At 48.4% G+C, this 25,150-nt stretch overlaps 1 protein-coding gene across 3 annotated transcripts in view; it reads right to left on the bottom strand.

Annotated features, from left to right (window-relative positions):
- LOC121284134 (tripartite motif-containing protein 2-like) overlaps positions 1-25,150 on the bottom strand; it is a 96,372-nt gene that overhangs the window by 10,134 nt on the left and 61,088 nt on the right. For all 3 annotated transcript variants that reach the window (XM_041199304.1, XM_041199307.1, XM_041199306.1), the window contains exons 9-10: positions 8,007-8,077; positions 7,626-7,766 (exon numbers count right to left, since the gene is read on the bottom strand). In XM_041199304.1, the coding sequence (XP_041055238.1) occupies positions 7,626-7,766; positions 8,007-8,077 (212 nt within the window). The remainder of the gene's footprint in view (positions 1-7,625; positions 7,767-8,006; positions 8,078-25,150) is intronic.

The following is a 25,150-nucleotide window of genomic DNA, read 5'->3' as shown; positions in this document are numbered from 1 at the left end:
ACAGAGTAAAGCTCGCTCTACACTGTCCCCATCAAACACTCCCAGGACAGGTACAGCACGGGGTTAGATACAGAGTAAATCTCCCTCTACACTGTCCCCATCAAACACTCCCAGGACAGGTACAGCGCGGGGTTAGATACAGAGTAAAGCTTCCTCTATACTGTCCCCATCAAACACTCCCAGGACAGGTACAGCACGGGGTTAGACACAGAGTAAAGCTTCCTCTACACCATCCCCATCAAACACTCCCAGGACAGGTACAGCACGGGGTTATATACAGAGTAAAGCTCCCTCTACACTGTCCCCATCAAACACTCCCAGGACAGGTACAGCACAGGGTTAGATACAGAGTAAAGCTCTCTCTACACTGTTCCCATCAAACACTCCCAGGACAGGTACAGCACGGGGTTAGATACAGAGTAAATCTCCGTCTACACTGTCCCCATCAAACACTCCCAGGACAGGTACAGCACGGGGTTAGATACAGAGTAAATCTCCGTCTACACTGTCCCCATCAAACACTCCCAGGACAGGTACAGCACGGGGTTAGATACAGAGTAAAGCTCTCTCTACACTGTCCCCATCAAACACTCCCAGGACAGGTACAGCACGGGGTTAGATACAGAGTAAATCTCCCTCTACACCATCTCCATCAAACACTCCCAGGACAGGTACAGCACGGGGTTAGATACAGAGTAAATCTCCCTCTACACTGTCCCCATCAAACTCTCCCAGGTCAGGTACAGCACGGGGTTAGATACAGAGTAAAGCTCCCTCTACACTGTCCCCATCAAACACTCCCAGGACAGGTACAGCAGGGGGTTAGATACAGAGTAAAGCTCCCTCTACACTGTCCCCATCAAACACTCCCAGGACAGGTACAGCACGGGGTTAGATACAGAGTAAATCTCCCTCTACACTGTCCCCATCAAACACTCCCAGGACAGGTACAGCACGGGGTTAGATACAGAGTAAAACTCCCTCTACACTGTCCCCATCAAACACTCCCAGGACAGGTACAGCACGGGGTTAGATACAGAGTAAATCTCCCTCTACACCGTCCCCATCAAACACTCCCAGGACAGGTACAGCACGGGGTTAGATACAGAGTAAAGCTCCCTCTACACTGTCCCCATCAAACACTCCCAGGACAGGTACAGCACGGGGTTAGATACAGAGTAAATCTCCCTCTACACTGTCCCCATCAAACACTCCCAGGACAGGTACAGCACGGGGTTAGATACAGAGTAAAACTCCCTCTACACTGTCCCCATCAAACACTCCCAGGACAGGTACAGCACGGGGTTAGATACAGAGTAAATCTCCCTCTACACCGTCCCCATCAAACACTCCCAGGACAGGTACAGCACGGGGTTAGATACAGAGTAAAGCCCCCTCTACACCGTCCCCAGCAAACACTCCCAGGACAGGTACAGCACGGGATTAGATACAGAGTAAAGCTTCCTCTATACTGTCCCCATCAAACACTCCCAGGACAGGTACAGCACGGGGTTAGATACAGAGTAAAGCTCGCTCTACACTGTCCCCATCAAACACTCCCAGGACAGGTACAGCACGGGGTTAGATACAGAGTAAAGCTCCCTCTACACTGTCCCCATCGAACACTCCCAGGACAGGTACAGCACGGGGTTAGATACAGAGTAAAGCTCCCTCTACACTGTCCCCATCAAACACTCCCAGGACTGGTACAGCACGGGGTTAGATACAGAGTAAATCTCCCTCTACACTGTCCCCATCAAACACTCCCAGGACAGGTACAGCGCGGGGTTAGATACAGAGTAAAGCTTCCTCTATACTGTCCCCATCAAACACTCCCAGGACAGGTACAGCACGGGGTTAGATACAGAGTAAATCTCCCTCTACACTGTCCCCATCAAACACTCCCAGGACAGGTACAGCACGGGGTTAGACACAGAGTAAAGCTTCCTCTACACCATCCCCATCAAACACTCCCAGGACAGGTACAGCACGGGGTTAGATACAGAGTAAATCTCCCTCTACCCTGTCCCCATCAAACTCTCCCAGGACAGGTACAGCACGGGGTTAGATACAGAGTAAAGATCCCTCTACACCGTCTCCATCAAACACTCCCAGGACAGGTACAGCACGGGGTTAGGTACAGAGTAAAGCTCGCTCTACACTGTCCCCATCAAACACTCCCAGGACAGGTACAGCACGGGGTTAGATACAGAGTAAAGCTCTCTCTACACTGTCCCCATCAAACACTCCCAGGACAGGTACAGCACGGGGTTAGATACAGAGTAAAGCTCGCTCTACACTGTCCCCATCAAACACTCCCAGGACAGCTACAGCACGGGGTTAGATACAGAGTAAATCTCCCTCTACACTGTCCCCATCGAACACTCCCAGGACAGGTACAGCACGGGGTAAGATACAGAGTAAAGCTCACTCTACACTGTCCCCATCAAACACTCCCAGGACAGGTACAGCACGGGGTTAGATACAGAGTAAATCTCCCTCTACACTGTCCCCATCAAACACTCCCAGGACAGGTACAGCGCGGGGTTAGATACAGAGTAAAGCTTCCTCTATACTGTCCCCATCAAACACTCCCAGGACAGGTACAGCACGGGGTTAGACACAGAGTAAAGCTTCCTCTACACCATCCCCATCAAACACTCCCAGGACAGGTACAGCACGGGGTTATATACAGAGTAAAGCTCCCTCTACACTGTCCCCATCAAACACTCCCAGGACAGGTACAGCACAGGGTTAGATACAGAGTAAAGCTCTCTCTACACTGTTCCCATCAAACACTCCCAGGACAGGTACAGCACGGGGTTAGATACAGAGTAAATCTCCGTCTACACTGTCCCCATCAAACACTCCCAGGACAGGTACAGCACGGGGTTAGATACAGAGTAAAGCTCCCTCTACACCGTCCCCATCAAACACTCCCAGGACAGGTACAGCACGGGGTTAGATACAGAGTAAAGCTCTCTCTACACTGTCCCCATCAAACACTCCCAGGACAGGTACAGCACGGGGTTAGATACAGAGTAAATCTCCCTCTACACTGTCCCCATCAAACACTCCCAGGACAGGTACAGCACGGGGTTAGATACAGAGTAAATCTCCCTCTACACTGTCCCCATCAAACACTCCCAGGACAGGTACAGCACGGGGTTAGATACAGAGTAAATCTCCCTCTACACTGTCCCCATCAAACACTCCCAGGACAGGTACAGCACGGGGTTAGATACAGAGTAAAGCTCCCTCTACACTGTTCCCATCAAACACTCCCAGGGCAGGTACAGCACGGGGTTAGATACAGAGTAAAACTCCCTCTACACTGTCCCCATCAAACACTCCCAGGACAGGTACAGCACGGGGTTAGATACAGAGTAAAGCTCCCTCTACACTGTCCCCATCAAACACTCCCAGGACAGGTACAGCATGGGGTTAGATACAGAGTAAAGCTTCCTCTATACTGTCCCCATCAAACACCCCAGGACAGGTACAGCAGGGGGTTAGATACAGAGTAAAGCTTCCTCTACACCGTCCCCAGCAAACACTCCCAGGACAGGTACAGCACGGGATTAGATACAGAGTAAATCTCCCTCTACACTGTCCCCATCAAACACTCCCAGGACAGGTACAGCACGGGGTTAGATACAGAGTAAAGCTCCCTCTACACTGTCCCCATCAAACACTCCCAGGACAGGTACAGCACGGGGTTAGATACAGAGTAAAGCTCCCTCTACACTGTCCCCATCAAACACTCCCAGGACAGGTACAGCACGGGGTTAGATACAGAGTAAATCTCCCTCTACACTGTCCCCATCAAACACTCCCAGGACAGGTACAGCATGGGGTTAGATACAGAGTAAAGCTCCCTCTACACTGTCCCCATCAAACACTCCCAGGACAGGTACAGCACGGGGTTAGATACAGAGTAAATCTCCCTCTACACCTGTCCCCATCAAACACTCCCAGGACAGGTACAGCACGGGGTTAGATACAGAGTAAATCTCCCTCTACACTGTCCCCATCAAACACTCCCAGGACAGGTACAGCACGGGGTTAGATACAGAGTAAATCTCCCTCTACACTGTCCCCATCAAACACTCCCAGGACAGGTACAGCACGGGGTTAGATACAGAGTAAATCTCCCTCTACACTGTCCCCATCAAACACTCCCAGGACAGGTACAGCACGGGGTTAGATACAGAGTAAAGCTCCCTCTACACTGTCCCCATCAAACACTCCCAGGACAGGTACAGCACAGGGTTAGATACAGAGTAAATCTCCCTCTACACTGTCCCCATCAAACACTCCCAGGACAGGTACAGCACGGGGTTAGATACAGAGTAAAGCTCCTCTACACTGTCCCCATCAAACACTCCCAGGACAGGTACAGCACGGGGTTAGATACAGAGTAAAGCTTCCTCTACACCGTCCCCATCAAACACTCCCAGGACAGGTACAGCACGGGGTTAGATACAGAGTAAAGCTCCCTCTACACTGTCCCCATCAAACACTCCCAGGACAGGTACAGCACGGGGTTAGATACAGAGTAAATCTCCCTCTACACTGTCCCCATCAAACACTCCCAGGACAGGTACAGCACGGGGTTAGATACAGAGTAAATCTCCCTCTACACTGTTCCCCATCAAACACTCCCAGGACAGGTACAGCACGGGGTTAGATACAGAGTAAAGCTCCCTCTACACTGTCCCCATCAAACACTCCCAGGACAGGTACAGCACGGGGTTAGATACAGAGTAAAGCTCCCTCTACACTGTCCCCATCAAACACTCCCAGGGACAGGTACAGCACGGGGTTAGATACAGAGTAAAGCTCCCTCTACACTGTCCCCATCAAACACTCCCAGGACAGGTACAGCACGGGGTTAGATACAGAGTAAATCTCCCTCTACACTGTCCCCATCAAACACTCCCAGGACAGGTACAGCACGGGGTTAGATACTGAGTAAAGCTCCCTCTACACCGTCCCCATCAAACACTCCCAGGACAGGTACAGCACGGGGTTAGATACAGAGTAAATCTCCCTCTACACTGTCCCCATCAAACACTCCCAGGACAGGTACAGCACGGGGTTAGATACAGAGTAAAGCTCTCTCTACACCGTCCCCATCAAACACTCCCAGGACAGGTACAGCACGGGGTTAGATACAGAGTAAATCTCCCTCTACACTGTCCCCATCAAACACTCCCAGGACAGGTACAGCACGGGGTTAGATACAGAGTAAATCTCCCTCTACACTGTCCCCATCAAACACTCCCAGGACAGGTACAGCACGGGGTTAGATACAGAGTAAAGCTCTCTCTACACCGTCCCCATCAAACACTCCCAGGACAGGTACAGCACGGGGTTAGATACAGAGTAAATCTCCCTCTACACTGTCCCCATCAAACACTCCCAGGACAGGTACAGCACGGGGTTAGATACAGAGTAAATCTCCCTCTACACTGTCCCCATCAAACACTCCCAGGACAGGTACAGCACGGGGTTAGATACAGAGTAAAGCTCTCTCTACACCGTCCCCATCAAACACTCCCAGGACAGGTACAGCACGGGGTTAGATACAGAGTAAATCTCGCTCTACACTGTCCCCATCAAACACTCCCAGGACAGGTACAGCACGGGGTTAGATACAGAGTAAAGATCCCTCTACACCGTCCCCATCAAACACTCCCAGGACAGGTACAGCACGGGGTTAGATACAGAGTAAAGCTCTCTCTACACTGTCCCCATCAAGCACTCCCAGGACAGGTACAGCACGGGGTTAGATACAGAGTAAAGCTCTCTCTACACTGTCCCCATCAAACACTCCCAGGACAGGTACAGCACGGGGTTAGATACAGAGTAAAGCTCCCTCTACACCGTCCCCATCAAACACTCCCAGGACAGGTACAGCACGGGGTTAGATACAGAGTAAAGCTCTCTCTACACTGTCCCCATCAAGCACTCCCAGGACAGGTACAGCACGGGGTTAGATACAGAGTAAAGCTCTCTCTACACTGTCCCCATCAAACACTCCCAGGACAGGTACAGCACGGGGTTAGATACAGAGTAAAGCTCTCTCTACACTGTCCCCATCAAGCACTCCCAGGACAGGTACAGCACGGGGTTAGATACAGAGTAAAGCTCTCTCTACACTGTCCCCATCAAGCACTCCCAGGACAGGTACAGCACGGGGTTAGATACAGAGTAAAGCTCCTTGTACACTGTCCCCAGCAAACACTCCCAGGACAGGTACAGCACGGGGTTAGATACAGAGTAAAGCTCCTTGTACACTGTCCCCATCAAACACTCCCAGGGCAGGTACAGCACGGGGTTAGATACAGAGTAAAGCTCTCTATACACTGTCCCCATCAAACACTCCCAGGACAGGTACAGCACGGGGTTAGATACAGAGTAAAGCTCCCTCTACACCGTCCCCATCAAACACTCCCAGGACAGGTACAGCACGGGGTTAGATACAGAGTAAAGCTCTCTATACACCGTCCCCATCAAACACTCCCAGGACAGGTACAGCACGGGGTTAGATACAGAGTAAAGCTCGCTCTACACTGTCCCCATCAAACACTCCCAGGACAGGTACAGCACGGGGTTAGATACAGAGTAAATCTCCCTCTACACTGTCCCCATCAAACACTCCCAGGACAGGTACAGCACGGAGTTAGATACAGAGTAAAGCTCTCTCTACACTCTCCCCATCAAACACTCCCAGGACAGGTACAGCACGGGGTTAGATACAGAGTAAAGATCCTCTCTACACTGTCCCCATCAAACACTCCCAGGACAGGTACAGCACAGTGTTAGATACAGAGTAAATCTCCCTCTACACTGACCCCATCAAACACTCCCAGGACAGGTACAGCACGGGGTTAGATACAGAGTAAATCTCCCTCTACCCTGTCCCCATCAAACACTCCCAGGACAGGTACAGCACAGGGTTAGATACAGAGTAAAGCTCCCTCTACACTGTCCCCATCAAACACTCCCAGGACAGGTACAGCACGGGGTTAGATACAGAGTAAAGCTCCCTCTACACCGTCACCATCAAACACTCCCAGGACAGGTACAGCACGGGGTTAGATACAGAGTAAATCTCCCTCTACACTGTCCCCATCAAACACTCCCAGGACAGGTACAGCACGGGGTTAGATACAGAGTAAAGCTCTCTCTACACTCTCCCCATCAAACACTCCCAGGACAGGTACAGCACGGGGTTAGATACAGAGTAAAGCTCCCTCGACACCGTCCCCATCAAACACTCCCAGGACAGGTACAGCACGGGGTTAGATACAGAGTAACGCTCCCTCTACACTGTCCCCATCAAACACTCCCAGGACAGGTACAGCACGGGGTTAGATACAGAGTAAAGCTCCCTCTACACTGTCCCCATCAAACACTCCCAGGACAGGTACAGCACGGGGTTAGATACAGAGTAAATCTCCCTCTACACTGTCCCCATCAAACACTCCCAGGGCAGGTACAGCACGGGGTTAGATACAGAGTAACTCTCCCTCTACACCGTCCTCATCAAACACTCCCAGGACAGGTACAGCACGGGGTTAGATACAGAGTAAATCCCGTTTTTCCAACATTCTCACCTGTATCCTGCTGTTTCCCCAATCAGCGACGATAATGTTCCCATTGGTGTCGACAGCCACTCCTGTCGGAGCGTTGAATTGTCCGTTCCCCTCGCCATGAGATCCAAATTTGAAGAGGAACTCACCATCCGAGTTATATACCTGGGAAGGTCACCAGAATGTCAGTCACAACCCTCAGCCTCCCACCCAACATTCAGCCAATCAGGAGCTAGTCCTCCAGGACAGGCTTTCCCAACCCAACCAGCCAAAATCTGGCTGGAGAGGCCAGCCCTGGGGCCACAGCCTGAGAACCCCCCCACCGGCGGGAGCTCAGTCTGTTTCTCGGAGTTAAGGTGGAAAGCGGGGATTCGGGGAACATGCAGCAGTCAGACATGGACTCACCTTCACCGAGTGATTGTGGAAATCCGTCACTAGAATCTCATTCTTATTGTTGACAGCAACAAAATGTGGCCCTGCAACAGTGGAGAAAATGAGCTGAACCTCACATCACATCCACACACACGTTACATCTCACACTGTCACAGAATTACTACAGTATAGAAGGAGGCCATTCAGCCCATCGTCTCTGCACCAGCTCTCTGGGTATTCCATCCTGTATTAGTTGCATTGAGGCTCGCACTAGGTTTGTCAAGTGATGAGGCATCTCAAAGCAGGTCAGAAAAATAGTGAACAGGATTGGGGTGGATCCCATTATTCTGATCCACATTGGGACCAACAGTATCAGGAAGATTCGGCAAGAGGAGCTTTTTGGGAATCCCAACAAACTGGAGACTAAATAAACAGACAGGATCTAAGTGTTGGTGTCTCTGAATCGTTGGGTGAACTATGTGCAGTGTCAGTGGGAGAGCTAGGTTAGGGAAGTGAACATGTTGCTGAAGGATGGGGTGGAACCGGAGGCACATTTCATGGGATACTGGGACCAGAATTGGAACAGGGAGGAGCTGCACTATTGAAATGGGCTCCACCTGAAATGGGCTGAGCCAAGATTTTTGTGGAAAGGGTAAATTGAGCTGTCACACTGGCATTGAATTCAATGTAGTGTTTGATTGAGAAAAAGGTGAAACAGTAACTAAGATTCTGACTTTAGGTAAGACTGAATTTAATGGGATGAGACAGAGACTGTCCACAGTAAACTGGGTAAATCTGTTAATGAGTAACATGACAGAGGATCGAGGAAGGTGAGGAAAGAAAGAGTTTAGCCTGATACAGAAACCATTAATAACTATAAAGAGCATGAATTCTTATCTAATAAACAGCCACAGAAACTAAAGAGGCAGCAAAACCCAAAGAAAAAGCAAGCAAAAATCCAGAAGCTCTAGGTGCAGATCTCAGCCTCCTCTGGAGGTCGCCAGCATCACAGATGCCAGTCTTCAGCCAATTCAATTCACTCCACGTGATATCAACAAACGGCTGAAGGCACTGGATACTGCAAAGTCTATGGGCCCTGACAATATTCCAGCAATAGGACTGAAGACTTGTGCTCCAGAACTTGCCGTGCCCCTAGCCAAGCTGTTCCAGTACACTGGCATCTACCCGGCTATGTGGAAAATTGCCCTGGTGTGTCCTGTACACAAAAAGCAGGACAAATCCAACCCGGCCAATTAACACCCCATCAGTCTACTCTCCATCATCAGTAAATTGATGGAAGGGATCATCAACAGTGTTATCAAGCGGCACTTGCTTAGCAATAACCTGCTCACTGATGCCCAGTTTGGGTTCCCCCAGGGCCACCCAGCTCCTGACCTCATTACAGCCTTGGTTCAAACATGGACAAAAGAGGTGAACTCCTGAGGTGAGGTCAGAGTGACTGCCCTTGATATCAAGGCAGCATTTGACCGAGTGTGGCCTCAAGGAGCCTGAGCAAAACTGGAGTCAATGGGAATCAGGGGAAAACTCTCCACTGGTTGGAGTCATACCCAGCACAAAGGAAGATGGTTTTGGTTGTTGGAGATCAGTCATCTCAGCTCCAGGACATCACTGCAGGAGTTCCTCAGGGTAGTGTCCTCTGCCCAGTCATCTTCAGCTGCTTCATCAATGACCCTCCTTCCATCATAAGGTCAGAAGTGGGGATGTTCGCTGATGATTACACAATGTTCAGCACCATTCGCAACTCTTCAGATACTGAAGCAGTCCATGTCCAAATGCAGCAAGACCTGGACATTATCCAGACTTGGGCTGACAAGCGGCAAGTAACATTCATGCCACACAAGTGTCAGGCACTGACCATCTCCAACAAGAGAGAATCCAACCATCGCCCCTTGATGTTCAATGGCATTACCATCACTGAATCCTCCACTATCAACATCCTGGGAGTTACCATTGACCAGAAACTGAACTGGACTAGCCATATAAATACTGTGGCTACAAGAGCAGGTCAGAGGCTAGGAATCCTGCGGAGAGTAACTCACCTCCTGACTCCCCAAAGCCTGTCCACCATCTACAAGGCACAAGTCAGGAGTGTGATGGAATACTCTCCACTTGTCTGGATGAGTGTAGCTCCCACAACACTCAAGAGGCTTGACACCATCCAGGACAAAGCAGCCCTACTTGTTTGGCACCACATCCACAAACATTCACTCCCTCCACCACCGACGCACAGTAGCAGCAGAGTGTACCATCTACAAGATGCACTGCAGGAATTCACCAAGGATCCTTAGACAGCACCTTCCAAACCCACAATCACTACCATCTAGAAGGACAAGGGCAGCAGATAGCTGGGAACACCACCAACTGGAAGTTCCCCTCCAAGACACTCACCATCCTGACTTGGAAATATATCGCCGTTCCTTCACTATCACTGGGTCAAAATCCTGGAACTCCCTCCCTAACAGCACTGTGGGTGTACCTACACCACATGGGCTGCAGCGGTTCAAGAAGGCAGCTCACCACCACCTTCTCAAGGGCAATTAAGGATGGGCAATAAAAGCTGGTCCAGCCAGCGACACCCACATCGGGCGAATGAATGAAATAAAAAGAAAAGATCCTGGTGGATGGGACAGGTAGAAAGAGCTGCAAAGGTAGGAAGAGAAATAAAGAGACAACATTGAGAGGAAGCTTGCGAGGGATATCAAAATCAGAGAAATTTTACAATATCTGGGTGACCAGGAGCAATGGGCCTCTTGTAAACTGACAATGGAGATATTGTCAATGAAAGTAAGGAAGTGGTGGACATGTTGAACAGTGACACTGCGTCAGAGTGAGCAGAGACCACAGGCAGCGGTGACCCAGTCAGGCTTGGCTGATTCTCTGGAGTGCCGGGTCCTGCAGCCTCCCCTCTCCCACTGGCTCAGGTCTCTGGTCAGCACTGTCTACATCAGGCCGGCGGCCACATTGACAAGGGAGCTGAGCACCGGAATGGGAGCCGAGAGGGGAGGTGGTGCATAGCGGTTTTGTCACTGGGCGAGTAATCCAGAGACCCAGGGTAATGCTCTGGGGACCCGGGTTCCAATCCCACCGCGGAAGTTGGTGGAATTTGAATTCAATAAAAACCTGGAATTAAAAAAGGAAAGTCTAATGAACGTTGTTGATTGTTGTAAAAACCCATCTGGGTCACTAATGCCCTTTAGGGGAGGAAATCTGCTGTCCTTACCTGGTCTGGCCTACATGTAACTCCAGACCCACAGCAATGTGGTTGACTCTTAAATGTCCTCTGAACAAGGGCAATTAGGGATGGCCAATAAGTTACGCCCACATCCTGTGAATGAATAAAAGAAAGGAGTTGCCATATTGGCAGGAACAGGCTGGGGTCAACACAAGTGGCTGGAGTCTTCAATCTGGAGGAAACGCAAAGCTCACTTTATCAAAACCTGCAGCAGTGTGACATGAGAAAGAACAGGGTATTAAGGACAGCTGAAAGTCTGTGGACACCTGGAGAGAAAGCTCCACATCCACCTCATCCCCATTTCCCCCCCAACAACACCATTGACATGGGCAAGAGGTGGTCTGCTCTCTCTCTCACCCCCTCTCTCTTTCTGGTTGAAGATGGTATTGCAATGTGTTGACACAGTATTTTATTTTGTTGATGTAATTTTTCTTCTTCATTTGCGATTTTTAATGAACAAACAACGTACCCACAATGACCATCTGAATGGACCACAACATCTGAATTCAGTTGAGGTGCAGTACAAGAAGGGGTCAGCATGCCTGACATCTAAGGAACTAATATTGAATCAGAGGCAGGGATTCAGTAAAATTAACATACACAAAATAACAGTAATAAAGAAAATAACGGTATGAAAGAATGACAAGTCCCAGGACCAGATGGTTCCATCCCAGGGTTTTTAATGGGAAGTGAGAACATTACAGATAGCTTAAATATAATCTTCCAGAGTTCTCACAATTTGAGGAAACTGTTCCTTTAGATTGAAAAATTGCACACGTTGCTCTTCAATTGAACATAAGAACTAGTAACAGGAGTAGGCAATCCAGCCCCTTGAGCCTGCCCTGCCATTCAATACGATCATGGCTGATCTCATTTCAGCCTCAACTCCAATTTCCCGCCCTCTCCCCATAACCTTTCAACCCATTACTAATGAAAAATCTGTCTATCTCCTCCTTAAATTTATTCAGCGTCCCGGCATCTACTGCACTCTGAGGTAGTGAATTCCACAGATTCACGACCCTTTGAGAAAAGTAATTCCTCCTCATCTCTGATTTAAATCTACCACCCCTTAGCCTAAAACTATGGCCTCTCATTCTAGAATGCCCCACAAGTGGAAACACCCGCTCCATGTCTACTTTGTCTATCCCCTTTAGCACCTTATATACCTCAATTAGATCTCCTTTCATCCTTCTAAACTCTAGTGAGTATAGGCTTAAACTGCTCAACCTCTCCTCATAAGACAAGCCCCGCATCTCTGGAATCAATCTAGTGAACCTCCTCTGAATCACCTCCAATGCAACTACATCCTTCCTTAAGTAAGGGGACCAAAACTGTGCACAGTACTCCAGGTGTGGGCTCACCAAGCCTTGTACAGTTGCAACAACACTTCCCTATTTTTATGCTCTTCCTTTAGCAATAAATGCCAAAATTCCATTTGCCTTCCTTATTACCTGCTGTACCTGCAGACTAGCTTTCAGCAATTCATGCACGAGGACACCCAGATCCCTCTGCACTGAAGCATTCTGAAGTTTCTCTCCATTTAAATCATAAGCTGCCTTTTTATTCTTCCGACCAAAATGGATAACCTCACACTTATACACGTTACACTCCATCTGTCAAATTTTGGCCGATTCACCTAACCTGTCCATATCCATTTGTAAATTTCTTTCTTCTTCATTGCAACTTACTTTTCCACCTATTTTGGTGTCATCTGCAAATTTAGCTATAGTACCTTCTGTCCCTGAATCCAAGTCATTAATACAGATTGTAAATAGTTGGGGCCCAAGGACCGAACCCTGTGGCATCCCACTGGTTACAGCTTGCCATCCAGAAAAAGACCTATTTATCCCGACTCTCTGCTTTCTGTTGGTTAGCCAATCCTCTATCCAAGCTAATATATTGTCCCTAACTCCATGTGATCTTATCTTGTGTATTAATCTTTGGTGCGGCACCTTATCAAAGGTCTTCTGGAAGTCCAGAAATACTTCATCTACAGGATCCCAATTACCCACTTTGTTTGTCACATCTTCAGAGAACTCTAGCAAATTAGTCAAACATGATTTACTCTTTATAAAACCATGCTGACTCTGATGGATTGCATTTTGACTTTCCAAATGTCCCATTACTACTTCCTTAATAATGGATTCCAACAATTTCCCAATGACAGACGTTAAACTCACTGGTCTATAGTTTCCTACTTTCTCCCTCCCCACCTTTTTGAATAAGGGCATTATATTAGTATTTTTCAAATCCGCTGGAACCTTTCCAGAATCCAGGGAATTTTGGAATATTATAGCCAATGCATCCACTATCTCCACTGCCACTTCCTTTAAGACCCTGGGATGTAGGTCATCAGGTCCTGGGGACTTGTCACCTTTAATCCCAATAGTTTGCTCAGTACTTTTGCTCTAGTGATGGTGATTGTTCTAAGTTCCTCCTTCTCTATACCCTCGGCTCTACCTGTTACTATTGGGTTGGTACCAGTGTCCTGCACCGTGAAAACTGAGGCAAAATATTAATTAAGTGTCTCTGCCATTTCTGTGTTCCCGACTACTAACTCCCCAGCCTCATCTTCCAATGGACCAACATTCACTTTAGCTACTCTCTTTCCTTTTATATACTTGTAGAAGCTTTTGCTATCAGTTTTTACATTTTGCACTAGTTTTCTTTCATAATTTACATTTGCTCTTTTTATTATTTTTTTATTAACCCTCTGTTGATCTTTAAAAGTTCCCCAATCTTCCAGCCTGACACTGACCTTTGCAATTTGGTAAGCCTTAGTTTTTGCCTTTGTTATCTTTAACTTCCTGGCTTAGCCATGGATGCTTTTTCCCCCTCTTACCATCTTTCTTCCTCATTGGAATATATTTTACTTGGGAGGAATTGAATATCTCCTTAAATATCTGCCTCTGCTCATCAACTGTCCTACCTTGTAGTATTCCTGCCCAGTCCACTAGGGCCAAATCTGCCCTCATGCCTATGTAGTTACCTTTAACTCCAGAGCAATAGTGTGGGACTCAAATTTCTCGCTCTCAAACTGAACTTGAAATTCTAGCATGCTATGATCACTCTTCCCTAGAGGATCCTTTACTCTGAGATCATTAATTAATTCCATCTCGTTACACAAACCCAAATCCAGAATAGCCTGCTCCCTGGTTGGTTCCATAACATATTGCTCCAAGAAACAATCTCTAATACACTCTATGAACTCTCTCTCGAGGCTACCCATGTCAATTTGATTAGCCCAGTGTATATGCATATTAAAATCACCCATGATTATTGCCATGCCTTTCTTACATGCTCCCAGTATTTCCTGGTTTATGCTGTGCCCTACTGTTAAACTACTGTTTGGGGACCTATAGATTACTCCCACTAGGGACTTCTTTCCCTTGCTATTTCTTATTTGTACCCAGACTCTATGTCTTGCTCTCCAGTGCCTATATCATTCCTCGCTATAGCACTGATCTCTTCCTTTACTAACAATGCTACACCACCTCCTTTTCCTTCCTACCTATCCTTCCGAAACACTGAGTACCCTTGGATATTCAACTCCCAAGCCTGTTCTCCCTGTAACCACGTCTCAGTAATCACCACCAAATCATATCTATTTATCTCTATTTGCGCTGTTAACTCGTTAGTTTTATTCCGAATGCTACGTACATTCAGATACAAAGCCTTTAAGTTTGCCCTATTGTCAATTTTCCCCACTCCTTTATGATTCTTTGGTGCAATATGGTGTTCACGCACTTCCTTTCACTTTTTGATAGCAATCAGCCTCGTCACTAACCTGCACTCTTACCCTCTCCTTAAACTTTGATTTTTTATATTTCCGTGCAACTGAACCCTGCCTCCCACCATTTAGTTGAAAGCCCTATCTACAACCCTAGTTATGCGATTCGCCAGGACACTGGTCCCAGCCTGATTCAAGTGGAGCCTGTCTGAATGGAATAGCTCCCTCTTTCCCCAGTACTGGAGCCAATGTCCCATGAATTCGAACCCTTTTCTCCCACACTAATCTTTGGGCCACGAATTTACCACTTTAATCTTATTGACCCTGTGCCAATTAGCCCTTGATTCAGGTAGTAATATGGAGATTATTACCTTTTTGGTTCTGCTTTTTAATTTAGCCCCTAGCTGCTTGTATTCCCTCAGCAGAACCTCTTTCCTCGTTCTACCAATATCATTGGTACCTACATGGACCACGACAACTGGGTCTTTCCCCTCCCACTCCAAGTTCCTCTCCAGCCCAGATGAGATATCCTTAACCAGGTAGACAACACAGCCTCTGGGACTCTAGATCCTGGCTACAGAGAACAGTATCTATTCCCAACTATACCATCCCCGATTACAACTACATTTCTCTTTCTCCTCCCACTAGATTGGCTCCCTGTACCACGGAGCTATGGTCAGTTTGCTCATCCACCCTACAGTCCCCGCTCTCGTCCACACAGGGAGCAAGAATCTCGAACCTGTTGGATAAGGGCAAGGGCTGAGGCTCCTGCAGTGCGACTGCCTGGATCCCCCTACCTGCCTCACTCATAGTCACACCCTCCTGTCCCTGACCACTGGCCGAATTTAAGGTTGTTAATCTAAGGGGTGTGACTGTCTCCTGAAACACAGCGTCCAGGTAACTCTCCCCGTCCCTGATGTGTCGCAGTGTCCGAAGCTCAGACTCCAGCTCATCAACTCTGAGCTGGAGTTCCTCGAGTAACCCAACATTTGCTACAGATGTGGTCACAAGGAACCACAATGGGGTCCACCAGCTCCCACATCATGCAGCTACAACACATCGCCTGGCCCTGCATCTCTATTTTATTTAATTAGCTTTTCAATTTGTTTTTAAATTTCCTACTGGTCTTTAGTTTATCAATCTGTAAAACATTTCTCCTATTTACCTTTAACCTGAAAGCAAGTTAGAATAGAGATTCAAAATACACTTTTTAAAATCAACTGGAACTCGCGTTCTCTGCTGAGATGAAGCTGAAGTGTTAGACCTCCAATCCTGGGCCCCACCTTTAAGCTGAAATCAACTTAGTAGCTCAGACAAGCAGTTACTTACCAACCAATAAACTTACGGTTTTCCTGTGATGTCACTCATTGTTTTTTTCACTCAGTGACGGTAACTGCAGAGGATGCTCTTCCCAGACTGCTTTACGGCGACAATGACTGCAGAGATCGCTCTTCCCAGACTGCTTTACGGTGACAGTGACTGGAGAGGATGCTCTTCCCAGACTGCTTCACGGTGATGGTGATTGCAGAGGACGCTCTTCCCAGACTGCTTCACGGTGATGGTGACTGCAGACGACACTCTTCCCAGACTGCTTCACGGTGACGGTGACTGCAGAGGATACTCTTCCCAGACTGCTTCACGGTGACGGTAACGGCAGAGGATGCTCTTCCCAGACTGCTTCACGGTGACGGTGACTGCAGAGGATGCTCTTCCCAGACTGCTTCATGGTGACTGCAGAGGATACTCTTCCCAGACTGCTTTACAGTGATGGTGACTGCAGAGGATACTCTTCCCAGAATGCTTCATGGTGACTGCAGAGGATGCTCTTCCCAGACAGCTTCACGGTGACAATGACTGCAGAGGATACTCTTCCCAGACTGCTTCACGGCGACAGTGACTGCAGAGGATACTCTTCCCAGACTCCTTCACGGTGACAATGACTGCAGAGGATGCTCTTCCCAGACTGCTTCACGGTGACGGTGACTGCAGAGGATACGCTTCCCAGACTGCTTCACGGTGACTGCAGAGGACGCTCTTCCCAGACTGCTTCACGGCGACAGTGACTGCAGAGGATACTCTTCCCAGACTCCTTCACGGTGACAATGACTGCAGAGGATGCTCTTCCCAGACTGCTTCACGGTGACGGTGACTGCAGAGGATACGCTTCCCAGACTGCTTCACGGTGACTGCAGAGGACGCTCTTCCCAGACTGCTTCACGGTGACAGTGACTGCAGAGGACGCTCTTCCCAGACTGCTTCACGCTGACAGTGACTGCAGAGGATACTCTTCCCAGACTGCTTCACGGTGATGGTGACTGCAGAGGACGCTCTTCCCAGACTGTTTCACGGCGACATTGACTGCAGAGGACACTCTTCCCAGACTGCTTCACGGTGATGGTGACTGTAGAGGACACTCTTCCCAGCTTCTCAAGATGTCTTCCTGCAGCTGTACAGGGCCTTGGTGAGACCACACTTGGAGTATTATGTGCAGTTTTGGTCTCCTTACCTAAGAAAGAATCTACTTGCCATTGAGGGAGTGCAGTGAAGGTTCACCAGACTGATTCCTGGGATGGCAGGATTATCATATGAGGTGAGTTTGGGTTGACTAGGCCTGTATTCACTGGAGTTTAGGAGAATGAGAGGGGATCTCATTGAAACATATAAAATTCTGACAGGGCTGGACATTCTGGATGCAGGGATGATATTTCCTCTGGCTGGTGGGGGGGGGGGGCGGTCTAGAACAAGGGGTCACAATCTCAGGATACGGGGTGGGCCATTTAGGACAGAGATGAGGAGAAACTTCTTCACTCAGAGGGTGGTGAACCTGTGGAATTCTCTACCACAGAGGCTGTGGGGGCTGGGTCACTGAATATATTTAAGAAGGAAATAGATTTCTGGACTCTAAAGGTATCAAGATGTGTGTGGAGAGAGCGGGAGTACATGGTTGAGATAGAGGATCAGCCATGATCATGTTGAATGGTGGAGCAAGCTCGAAGGGCTGAATGACCAATTTCTGTTTACATTTTCTAAATTTCTATGGCCAGGGTTTCCCGGTGGGTGAGGGGAGGGGGTGGGGTCCGCTTGTTGATGTGTAAAATGACACGGGGTGATGGGCGGAACTCCCAACGTCACCGCGCCCCATTTAAATTTTCAGGAAGGCGGGGGCTCAGCCGAATCAACTCTGTGCCCACCAACCTGTCAATGGCCAATTCAGACCATTGACAAAGTAATTAAAGTAATTAATGGACCTGCCCGTCCAACCTTAAGGTTAGTGGGCAGACCAGGAGCCCCGGCAGGAGCTAGAAAAAGTGTCAAACCTCATCTACGGGCGGGATGAGGTTTCATGTGGGATTTAAAAATGTAACAAAAGTGTAACTCAAAGTGATGGACATGTCCCAACTCATTTGATGGAATCCCCAAGAGGGAACATGTCAGGGAAATTGTTTTTTCCTGTTTTGAGCCGATCTCCCTGAGGCAGCACTTAGCCTCTGGGAGATCAGTGTGTGCGTATGTGTGAAACAGCAGACCCCCGGATCGGGGAATCCCACCCCCCAGCACAGGGAGTGCATAGCGATTCCTGGCGAATGTCACATAAAATGGTGGCGCAGCCCTGATCAGAGGCGTACCCGCTCCTCAACATCCCCCCCAATGTCTGCCCTGTGTTTCTATGTCTTTGAAGAGGTGACTAACATAGTGGGCAGGGGAATGTTTATGGTTGTCATTGAATCATAGAATTGTTACAAAACAGGAGGCCATTCAGCCCATTGTGTCCATGCCAACTCTCTGAAAGAGCAATTCAGCTGGAGCCACTCACCCACCTTTCCTCCAGAGCCCTGCAAGTATTTCCATCTCACATCACCCTCTGATTCTCTTCTGAGACCCTCGATTGACCCTGTCTCCCCCACACTCTCAGTCAGCGCATTCCAGACCCTAACCACTCGATTGACACTGTCTCCACCACACTCTCAGATGGTGCATTCCAGATCCTAACCACTCGATTGACCCTGTCTCCCCACACTCTCAGACAGCGCATTCCAGACCCTAACCACTCGATTGACCCTGTCTCCCCACACTCTCAGACAGCGCATTCCAGATCCTAACCACTCGATTGACCCTGTCTCCCCACACTCTCAGACAGCGCATTCCAGATCCTAACCACTCGATTGATCCTGTCTCCCCCACACTCTCAGGCAGCGCATTCCAGATCCTAACCACTCGATTGATCCTGTCTCCCCCACACTCTCAGGCAGTGCATTCCAGACCCTAACCACTCGATTGAACCTGTCTCCCCCACACTCTCAGACAGTGCATTCGCAGACCTTAATCACTTGCTATGTGATAAACTTTCTCCTCATGTCTCCATCGCTCCTTTTGCTAATTCCCTGAAATCTGTGCCCTCTGCTTCTCGACCCTTCTCCCAATGGAAACAGCTTCTCCCTGTCTACACTGTCCAGTCCCCCAATGATTTTCAACTCCTCTATCAAATCTTCACTCCGTCTTCTCTCCTTCCAGGAAAACAGTCTCAACTTCTTTAATCCACCTTCATAACTCATCCCTGGAAACATTCTCCTGAATCTTCTCTGCAGTTTCTCCAATACCTTCACATCCTTCCTAAAGTGCGGCACTTGGAACTGGACACAATACTCCAGCCTAGGCCGAGGTCATTTCTAACCAGCTCAACATAACCTCCCAGCTCTTGTTCTCTTTGCCCCTATTAATAAAGCCCAGGATACTGTCTGATTTATTACCCGCGCCATCAATCTGCCCTGCCACCTATAACAACAAAGACAGAAAGTACTGGAAATACTGGCAGAATCAGCGAAGACAGAAATAGATTTAATGAGCAGAATTTTGCCCTTGGCGGGCGGGCAGCCAATCGCTGCTGCCGAATCAGAGCCCGCCGCCATTTTGAGTGGGTGGGCCAATTAACCGCACCCCCCCCCCCAACAAGCAGGCTGCCCGATGGGAAACTGTGGTCCCTGTATGGGGTGGGGGGAGGGAATCCCCAACTGTCAGTGTGTGCAGGAGAGAGTGCACTGCTCCTTGAGACTAGCTGCTGTTTCAGGGAGATTAGTGACAGGGTAAAAAAACTCTAAAAATAAAAACATTATTAACATGTCCCCCTCATGTGACAATGTCACACAAAATGGGAAATGTTAATAAGAAACACTGAAACTTTTTAAACATGAAACCTCATCCCACCAGAGGACTGGAGGCTGCTAACGTTGTCCCATTATTAAAAAAGGGAGGAAGGGACAAGCCAAGAAATTTCAGACCAGTCAGCCTAACCTCGGTGGTGGGGAAGTTACTAGAAAGAATTCTGAGGGACAGAATATATCTGCACTTGGAGAGACATGGATTAAAACAGGGATAGTCAGCATGGATTTGTTAAGGGAAAGTCGAGTTTGACAAATTTGATTGAATTTTTTGAGGAGATAAGCAGGAGTGTTGATGAGGGTAATGCATTTGATGTGATCTACATGGACTTTAGCAAGGCTTTTGACAAGGTCCCTCATGGCAGACTGGTCAAGAAAGTAAGAGCCCATGGGATCCAAGGCAAAGTGGCACATTGGATCCAAAATTGGGTGAGAGACAGGAAGCAGAGGGTGATGGTAGAGGGATGTTTCTGTGACTGGAAGTCTGATTCCAATGGGGTTCCACAGGGCTCGGTGCTGGGGTCCTTGCTGTTCGTGATGTACATAAATGATTTGGACTTAAATGTAGGGGGGATGATCAAGAAGTTCGCAGATGACACGAAAACTGGTAGGGTGGTAAATAGTGAGGAGGATAGCTGTAAACTGCAGGCAGATATCAATGGACTGGTCAGGTGGGCAGAGCAGTTGCAAATGGAATTAAACCTGGAAAAAAGTGAGGTAATGCACTTGGGGAGGGCTAACAAGGCAAGGGATTACACTATGAATGGTGGGACCCTGGAAAGTACTGAAGATCAGAGGGACCTTGGTGTGCATATCCACAGATCCCTGAAGGTAGCAGGGTAGTTACATGAGGTGGTTAAGAAGGCTTATGGGATACTTGCCTTTATTAGTCGAGGTATAGAATACAAGAGCAGGGAGGTTATGCTGGAAGTATATAAAACGCTGGTTAGGCCACAGCTGGAGTACTGTGTGCAGTTCTGGTCACCACATTATAGGAAGGATGTGACTGCACTGGAGAGGGTGCAGAGGAGATTTATCAAGATGTTGCCTGGGCTGGAGGATCTGAGCTAGGAGGAAAGATTGGATAGGCTGGGGTTGTTTTCCTTGGAGCAGCGAAGGTTGAGAGGGGACCTGATAGAGGTGTGTAAGACTATGAGGGACATAGATAGGGCATATAGGAAGGCACTTTTTCCATTAGTAGAGGGGTCAATAACCAGGGGGCATAGAATTAAGGTAAGAGGTAGAAGGATAAGAGGGGAGTTAAGGGGAATGTTTTCACCCAGAGGGTGGTGGGAGTCTGGAACTCTCTACGTGAAAGGGTGGTTGAGTCAGAAACTCTCGTAATATTTAAGAGTTATTTAGATATTCACTTGTGTTGTCATAGCCTCCAGGGCTGTGGGCCAAGTGCTGGAAAATAGGATTAGTGTAGTCTGATCTTTGTTGACCGGCGTGGACACAATGGGCTGAATGGCCTCCTTCTGTGCTGTAAATGTCTGTGAGTCTATGAGCCTATGAGGATGGTGATGGTGGTGTCTGGGACATTATCTGTAAGGTATGATTCCATGAGGATGACTATGTGAGGCTGTTGCTTGACTAGTCTGTGAGACGCTCTCCCAATTTTGGCACTAGCCGCCAGATGTTAGTAAGGGGGACTTTGCAGGGTTGACAGGGCTGAGTTTGCCATTGTTGTTTCCGGTGCCTAGGTCAATGCCGGGTGGTCCGTCCAGTTTCATTCCTTTATCGTGACTTTGTAGAGGTTTGTTACAACTGAGTGTCTGGCTCGGCCATTTCAGAGGGAATTTAAAAGTCAACCACATGGAGTCACATGTAGGCCAGACCAGGTAAGGACCAGGTAAGGACAAATTTCCTTCCCTAAAGGACATTAGTGACCCAGATGGGTTTTAACAACAATCGACAATGGTTTCCTGGTCACCATCAGAGTTTTAATTCCAGATTTTTATATGTGCCGGGGCTGGATTTGAACCGGGGTCCCAGCGTGTTACCCTGGGTTTCTGGATCACTAGCCCAGTGACAATGGCCGGGATTTTCTGTGCCAGCAGCATCAGGCGTGTTTGGTGGTGTGAGTAGACAATGTAGCCTGAAGGCCAAAAATCAGTTTCATGTCAGTGTGAAACTAGCTGCTATTGTCCACTCAGCCCACCAATGGCTGCATTCTCCACTGTCGGACATTGGGGACCTCGCTGTAATACAACAGCAAATCATTATCAGGCCAGCCCCTCGGAATCATCCCTCCCACAGGATCGTCCGTCCACATTGGCGGGAAAACACGCCAACGTGTTTCACAACAGCAAATATAAGGCATGAACCTGGCGAGCTGCATTTCACTCGGGACTTCTGTTTCCTACCTTCGGACAGCACTCCCAGTTACCAGCGCCAGGCTTCACACACACAACCACAGCACTTTTAGGGGGGTCATGGGCAGGTCTCTACCTACCAGATCAGCTGAAAGGCAGGGGAGGCTTTTCAAAGGCTACAGGGTGAGGGCTTGGCCTGCGGAAAGGGGAGAAGTAACCTCAGGCAAGGGAAGAGGCTGCAGGGGGAGGGCTGTATTGGGGGAGGGGGGTATCCCAGGGTGTGTGTGGGGGGTACATGTTGATCTGTACAAGTGGCCTCAAGATGGTGAGGGCTGAGGAGGCAGTCTCCAGAGGAGATGAGGCCAGATGGAGATGTGAGGGTGTGTGTGAGAGAGTGAGTGGTGATGCCCCTTGAGCTGGCAGTGAGTGAGATGCCAGTGAATGTGAGATGGGTGTGTGAGTGTGTGAGTTTAGAGGGATGAGATGGTTGCCTTATCCTGGCTGCACAGATGAGATCATTCATCCTCTATCTGCATTGGATGGTCAGCCTCTTCTGTGCAGCATTGGCACTGACACCACTGCCATCACCTACCAAGCCGGAGGGATAATGTAACTGCCCCTCCTGTGGCCAGATACAGGGGATACAGGACATCACAGTGGGCCTCCACAGTGTCCAAAGGGCGCATGAGGGCTGTAGTCTTCTTGCCTTTCAGGGTGAAGTCTCCTTTGCTGTAGCCCTGGGCTGGAAGCGCTGAGCGTGGTTGTACTTTAATCGCAGAGCCTGGTGTGATGAAGTGGTGATGGTGTGGCAGGTGAATCGGAACCCACCCACCATGGAAACATCGTGTGTCCCGGGAATGCATAATTAACACAGTGGGTTTGGGACGATACAGTGTGAAAAGCCGACAGGTAAAACATCATTTTACCCATTGCTACCGCACTTACCACAAACCTGGGACAATTCTACCCAGAACCACAATGTCACCGATTCTGCTTATTAGATTAGCTGATGAGCATTTCCTATTGATCTTAACAAGGAAATTTCAACCGGGGAAAGGAGAACATTTATTGAAGTATTAAGAATGTAAGCACAGGATGGGCTAGAGACATTAACTGAAATTTAACCACTTTAATCATTAATGAATTAAATGCTATAAAGAGAGCAGGACAGGTGATGTGTCAAGGCTGCAGCATGTGGGAGCTCCTGGATAACACCGTGATCCAGGAAAAACACGTCTGCAGCTTGAGGAGTTTCAGCTCCGAGTCATTGAGCTGGAGGCTGAGCTGCAGACACTGCGACACATCAGGGAGGGGGAAAGTTACCTAGACACTTTGTACCAGGAGGCAGTCACACCACTTAGGACAGGATCTTCTGATTTGGTCAGTGATCAGGGTCAGGAGGGTGTGACTGTGAGTGAAGCAGGTATGAGGGCAAAGAAGATGGAAATGGAGGGGCCTCAGCCTTTGTGATTGTCCAATAGGTTTGAGGTTCTTGCAGCCTCCATGGAAGAAAGTCAGGGATACACAGTGGATGAGTAAACTGACCATGACACCATGATACAGGAAGTCATTCAAGCGGGGGGAGGTCATAGGAATGTAGTAGTAGCTGGGGACAGTATAGTCAGAGGAATAGACACAGTTCTCTGCAGCCGAGAGCGGGAGTCCAGATGGCTGTGTTGCCTGCCCAGTGCTAGGGTTCAGGATATTTGCTCTGGGCTGGAGAGGAATTTGCAGTGGGAGGGGGATGATCCAGTGATTGTGGTCCATGTAGGCACCAATAACATAGGTGGAATGAGGAAAGAGGTTCTGCTGAGGGAGAATGAGCAGTCAGGGGTTAAATTAAAAAGCAGAACCTCAAAGGCAATAATCTCTGGATTACTACCTGAGCCACAAGAAAATTGAGGAACTGAAAGAAATTCGTAATAGCAAGAAGCACTACTGGAGAAATTAATCAGACTGAAAGTCGATGAATCCTCTGAACCTGATGATGCTGTTGAATGAGGTGGCTGTAGAGATAGTAGATGCATTGGTGGTTATCTTTCAAAATTCTATAGATTTTGGAATGGTTCCTGCAGATTGGATGGTGGTAAATGTAACCGCACTGTTTAAGGAGAGAAAATGGAGAACTACAGACCTGTTAGCTTGATGTCAGTAGGAGGGAAAATGCTGGAATCTATAATAAAGGATGTGATAACAGGACACTTGGAAAAGATTGGTGAGATTGGGCAGTCAACATGGATTTATGAAAGGGAAATCATGTTTGACAAACTTGTTGGAGTTATTTTGAGGATGTTACTTGTAGCATAGATAAAGGAGAACCAGTGGATGGGGTGTATTTGGATTTTTCGAAGGCTTTTGATAAGGTACCACACAGGAGGTTAGTAAACAAAATTAGAGCACGTGGGATAGGAGTAAGATACTGGTATGGATTGAGAATTAGTTAACAGACAGAAAACAGAGTAGGAATAAATGGGCCATTCTCAGTTTGGCAGGCTATGATTAATGGGCTGCTGCAAGGATCAGTACTTGGGCCCCAGCTATTCACAATCTACATCAATGATGTGGATGTGGGGATTAAATGCATTATTTCCAAGTTTATGCAAAACTTGGTGGGAGTGTGAGTTGTGAGGAGGATGCAAAGAGGCTTCAAGGAGATTTAGACAGGCTGAGTGAGTGAGCAAAAACACGGGAGATGGAATCTAATGTGGATAAGTATGAGTTTA

This window comes from Carcharodon carcharias, chromosome 11 (assembly GCF_017639515.1).
Source record: "Carcharodon carcharias isolate sCarCar2 chromosome 11, sCarCar2.pri, whole genome shotgun sequence".
NCBI classification, from domain to species: domain Eukaryota; kingdom Metazoa; phylum Chordata; class Chondrichthyes; order Lamniformes; family Lamnidae; genus Carcharodon; species Carcharodon carcharias.
Note: the sequence above shows the minus strand (reverse complement) of the source record. Positions and strands in the feature narration are given on the sequence as shown.